Source organism: Plecotus auritus (genome assembly GCF_963455305.1).
Source record: "Plecotus auritus genome assembly, chromosome: 1".
In the NCBI taxonomy this organism is placed as follows: Eukaryota; Metazoa; Chordata; class Mammalia; order Chiroptera; family Vespertilionidae; genus Plecotus; species Plecotus auritus.
The window spans coordinates 160237360-160243225 of NC_137770.1; the positions used below are offsets into that span (position 1 = coordinate 160237360).

At 44.1% G+C, this 5866-nt stretch overlaps 1 protein-coding gene across 1 annotated transcript; it reads left to right on the plus strand.

The window, feature by feature from the left end:
- Nucleotides 1–3653: 3653 nt before the first annotated feature.
- TUBAL3 (tubulin alpha like 3) lies at nucleotides 3654–4514 on the plus strand (the record flags this gene model as incomplete). The annotated part of the gene is made up of 1 exon (XM_080658413.1): nucleotides 3654–4514. One exon carries the CDS (start codon nucleotides 3654–3656, stop codon nucleotides 4512–4514), a length of 861 nt encoding a protein of 286 aa, XP_080514539.1.
- Between the last annotated feature and the right edge of the window lie 1352 nt (nucleotides 4515–5866).

Genomic DNA, 5866 nt, shown 5'->3' on the forward strand with positions numbered 1-5866 from the left:
CACCCAACTGTATCCAGGGCAACATCCCAAAAGCCTACTTAACCCTCAAACACCACTGTATAATTCTTTAGGAGTCACGCTATTTGGGTAATTCTAAGGTAGAAGTGTGGGACATTGGCCTCCAACATGCTGTATTTCTCGTGCTGCCAGGGTTTTTAAAGGCAATGAAACCAGGCAAGGGTTGTACCTGGTTGTATTGAATACTGCCAACATCTTACCACTGATTTCCCTGCCTCAGGCATTTATATTAACTGCATTTGAGTCATGTGGGTATCTAAGCATGCCACACCTCTTTGTTAAAGCCTCTTTAAAGTATACCAATAAAAATTTAGATTGGTATCCTCTTCCATACTTTTCCAGGACATTGTTGGCTCTCTGTGGATAGAAATACTTGTTTTAAAATGCTGAAGTGCCACAGGGTGTGGGGTGGGTTGAATAGTATCTCCTAAAAATCTATGTCCACTCAGAATCACAGAATATGACTTTGTTTAGAAATAGGGACCATGCAGATGTACTTTGTTCAGATGAGTTCATACTGGATTAGGAGAGACCCTAATTCCAATGATCCATGTCCTTGTAAGAAGAGTGGACCCCCAGGGAAAAGGGCATGCACAATGGAGGCAGATAGTGGAGTGATGCAGTGGCCAGCCAAGGAACTCCAGAAATTGTCAGCAGTCATCAGAACCAAGAGACAAATGCAGAACAGATTCTCCCTCAGAACCTCCTAAATGAACCAACCTTGCCAACACCTTGATTTTAGACAGCTGGCCTCCTGAATAAATTTCTATTGTTTAAGCCACCCAGTTTGTTGTAAGTTGTCATGATAACTCTAAGAAATGAATAGAGAATATATGATGGAAAAGCAAACTTCCAATTGGTATGGAAATAATTACACCTTTTCCTAGACTAAGAAAGGCCCAGTCAGCAGTTTAAAGCCATTGCTTTACCACAACATTGGGGAAGAAGGGAAGTTCATGGTCCAGGGTTGTATGAGAATTAGCAGAGGGCTAGCAGTTGATGGAGTGGAATGACTGACCTGCTTTTCCCTCTGCAGATGGGATTCAAACGGGCAAGCACCGCTCTCTCTTTCACCCAGAGCAGCTTGTTAGCGGGAAGGAGGATGCTGCAAACAACTACGCCCGAGGACACTACTCTCTGGGGTCAGAGATCATCAACCTTGTGCTAGAGAGAATCCGAAAGCTGGCAAGTGTCTCTCTTCTCAGCAAGGTTGGGGGAAGTGTGCCCGGGTGCCTGGGATTCTGTGAAACACCTCCCAAGCATCAACAGCAGTTCTACCATCAACACCATCACCACCCAACCTCTCTCCTCCAAGCCTCGGGCCATGATCAGAGCTGGGAAGTTCCCAATGTGGGCTTTGATTACACTTTGTTAAGTAGAAAAGGCCACAGAAGCCTTCACACTTTCTGTACAACCCCATTTTCTTCTTTTTTGCTTAGATTTATTGAGGAAATGTTTTATTTTATTTTCCTGTTGCTTTATTGAAATATAACCTATCTATAATAATAAGAAGGTAACATGCTAATTAGACTGGGAGACCTTCCGTATGTCCTTTTGGACAAAGCCATAGTGGCAGGGTTGAGGCGGAGGCAGTTAGGGGTGATCAGGCCAGGAGGAGAGGGCATTTGGGGGTGATCAGGCCAGTGGGAGGGGCAGTTGGGGGTGAGCAGGCTGGCAGGGGGGGCAGTTGGGGGCGAGCAGGCTGGCAGGCAGAGTGGTTAGGGGCGATCAGGCAGGCAGGCAGGCAGGTGAGCAGTTAGGAGCCAGTGGTCCCAGATTGCAAGAGGGATGTCCGACTGCCGGTTTAGGCCCAATCCCACAGGGGGCAGTCAGACATCCCCTGAGGGGTCCCAGATTGGAGAGGGTGCAGGCTGGGCTGATGAGCCCCTCTCCCCCCCCCCCCCCCCCCGCACAAATTTCGTGCACCAGGCCACTAGTATATATATAAAAGCCTAAGTGACTGGTTGACTGGTTGACCAGTAGCTATGATGCGCACTGACCACCGGGGGCAGCCACTCAATGCAGGATCTGCCCCCTGGTGGTCAGTGTGCTCCCTCAGTGGGGCCAGATGCTGGGCTCATGGCTGGCGAGTGCAGCTGCAGCGGTGCGAGTCTCTCCCGTGGACACTCCCTCTGTGCCCTCCTCCCCCAACTGGACCAGGGCCGGGATTGGGACTGGCATCGGGACTGACTGGACACGAGCCCATGGCTGCTTCTTGGTCATAGGATGCTGGTATTGCCCTAGGATGGTGCGTGGAGACCACAGTGGAACAGCAGTGAGCCTACTGAGTGGTGGCAGCAGCAGCAGGTGCAGTGGGGCCTGGATGAGTGGGCCTGGCATGGCACCGGGCCAGGGCTTGGGCTCCTTCCCCAGCAGCCTGCCACTTCGGCACTACTACATCCCTCAGGAGATGTAGGACTGCCAGTTTCGGCTGATCCCTGCAGGCCAGCCCGAGGGACCCCAATGGTGCATGAATCTGGGCCCCGGACCTCTAGTTGACATACAACATTGTGTAAATTTAAGGTGCACATATGATAGATATGATACGCATATATGTTGCAAAATGATTACCACAATAAGTTAATGCCTCCATCCCCTCACATCATTAACTTTGCTAAAATTTTGTCATGACCACATTTAAGATCTACTCTCTTAGCAACTTTCAAGTAAACAATAACTATTGTCACCATGCTGGACATTAGAGTCCCAGATCTTGAATTTATCTTATAACTGAAAATTTCTACCCTTTAACCAAAATCTCCCCATTTCCCCCACCTCCCAGTGCTTGGCAATCACTATTCTATTCTCTGTTTCTACAAGTTTGACTTTTTTAGATTCCATATATGAGTGAGATGATACAGTATTTGTCTTTCTCTGATTGACTTATCTTACTTAGCATAATGCCCTCAAAGTCCATCCATGGGGCAAATACCAGGATTTCCTTCTTTTTAATGAATAGTCACCATTGACTCTTGCTTTTGCTAACTCATGTTTTATCTTGTTACTAGAGACTTCCAAAGCATTCTAAAACTTAGTAATCACTATTTGTAAAGTTAACAGAGGCACATTCTACCTGAAGATTAGTTACTCTATTTACCAAAAGTTAATTCTTTAAGGACCTGTGTCTGAGGAAATATTTGGCATTGCCTTACTCCTTAGGTAATATAGTGCTTTTACACCAGCCCAGTAGTCTGGGCATAGAAATGATAGGCACTTCATCTACTATGGGGGAAAATATATTGCTTCAATGTTTTGCTAATCATTTTCATTGTTATTGATAAAGACCTTGCTTTAGATCACATACAGATATATTCATGGAGGGCAATTCAGAACAGTGGAATATTTATGCTTTTCTTATAGTAAATCTCTAAAGTGCTTTGCCATCCCAGAAGTAACCACTCAAGTATGTTTCAAAATAAAGTTTGCTGTGGAGTTGAAAATTGCAAATCAGTTTTTTCTGAAAGTTTTGGTTTGTTTTGGGAACTTGTGTCCCACTGCTTCTGGCTTTACCAGTATTTGGCTGAGTTCTTACATCTTATTTTCTTTTCCAGGCAGAACAGTGCAGTGGACTACAGGGATTTTTGATTTTCCGAAGCCTTGGAGGAGGCACTGGATCTGGATTTACATCTCTCTTAATGGAGCATCTCTCAATACAATATGGCAGGAAGACTAAATTGGAGTTCTCTGTCTATCCAGCCCCCAGGATCTCCACTGCTGTAGTAGAACCCTACAACTCCATCCTCACCACCCATTTCACATTAGAGCACTCTGACTGTACCTTCATGATGGACAATGAGGCCCTCTATGACATATGCCATCATAAACTTGGTGTTGAACGCCCCTCTTACACCATCATTAATAGGCTGATAGGTCAGGCAGTATCTTCCATTACTGCTTCCCTCCGGTTTGAAGGGCCCTTGAATGTGGACCTAAATGAATTCCAGACCAACCTAGTACCTTATCCGAGAATACATTTCCCTATGACAGCCTTTGCCCCCATCATTTCTGCTGACAATGCCTACCACAAGGACTTCTCTGTGTCAGATATCACCACTGCTTGCTTTGAGGACTCCAACCAGCTGGTCAAGTGTGATCCTCGACTGGGGAAGTACATGGCCTGCTGCCTACTCTATAGAGGGGATGTGGTCCCTAAGGATGTCAATGCAGCAATTGCAGCCATGAAGTCAAGGAACTCTGTTCAGTTTGTAGATTGGTGTCCAACTGGTTTCAAGGTGGGTATCAACAGTCAACCACCCATGATGATGCCTGGGGGGGAAATGGCCAAGGTCCAGCAGGCTGTCTGCATGCTGAGCAACACCACAGCAGTTGTAGAGGCCTGGGCCCGCCTGAACCACAAGTTTGATCTCATGTATGCCAAGAAGGCATTTCTACATTGGTACATCAGAGAAGGTATGGAAGAAGAGGAGTTTTCAGAGGCCAGGAAAGATCTGGCATCTCTGGAGAAGGATTATGAGGAGGTGGGGCAAAGTTTCTGAGGTATATATGATGGTGAAAATAATGTTAAATGCCATGCTTACTTTTTAAAGACATTTTACAGTTAGTGGGTAATATTCCTTTGATTAGAAGAAGAAAGAAATCAAATGAAGCAAGAACATAAGTTGCACATTAAATTAAATCAGCCAATATTAACAATGAGAACATCTTTTCTTGACTGTTAGTATAATTTAGCACTGCTACCTGTGGACCTTCTAATCTTGGAGTCCTTTTCGGTCATTTCATTTGTGTGTGTGTGTGTGTGTGTGTGTGTGTGTGTGTGTGTGTGTGTGTCTTTTGTCAGAATGGAAACCTGGCTATACTAGTATATTCTTTGCTTTTCAACCATGACACTATGAAGCACTAAAGTTAATGCTTTCCCTACCCTCTACCTGAGTTGAAAAACAGCACAATTTTGATTATTAATGTTATTTCCTCATCTATATTTTGTACTTTGATTAAATTATGAGCATTTTCAGTGTAATTCTTTTTCTTCCAAATGTGGCCTTCAAGTCTCAATTTACTTTTTATACAAATAAACAAACAAGAATATTCTTGGGTCTTTCACAAATTTGAATCTGTGTATCCTATAGGCCAGAGGGTGAAAGTGATCTCTTTCCCATTTTCCTTCCGTGAGGAGGTGTTCTCAAAGTGTAGCCACAGAACCCTGCATCAGAACCATTTCACAGGTTTAGAAAAAAAAAGACAGATTCTTGACCATCAATACAGACTTGCTAAATGAAAAGCCCTGGGAATATGACTTGAGGATTTGAAGTTTAAAAAAACACACCACTTAATAGAATTAATTTTTGGTTTTTAAACAGTGTTACTGTTTAGTAGTAACCAATTTTCAAATGAGTTATAATTTAAAACGGACAAAATAGCTATAAATGCATTAAATTCACTAGCTACATTTTTAGAAGCTATGATGTTTAGCTTAATAGTTAAAATTAAGGTGAACTAGATACTGCAAAGGTGCTGGCTTGGGTTGGTGTTGCTCTGGAGCTGATGATAGATGGTTTTCAGGTGCCTCATTCATCTGTGGTATTTACCTTTTAGCCTTAGTCCTCTAGTTGTACTCTCTCTTAGCCTCAACATGGTGAGTGATTTTGGTCTAGTAGGCCCCATAGCCTTGGCTGAAGGTGTAAAGCTGTGTGTCTTATTGCGATGCTGCCACCTTCTTACATGTGTCATTTGGACCCCAGGACTTCTTCTCTATCTTTAACATAATCCTGGTAGATGCTTTTACTGAAATCACTGCCCTGAGGTGTGGCCTTCAAGAGCTCCATTCGAACAATGCACTATTTTGCCTGTTTTCAACTCAAACCATTGTCACCATGGAGGCCAATGACCA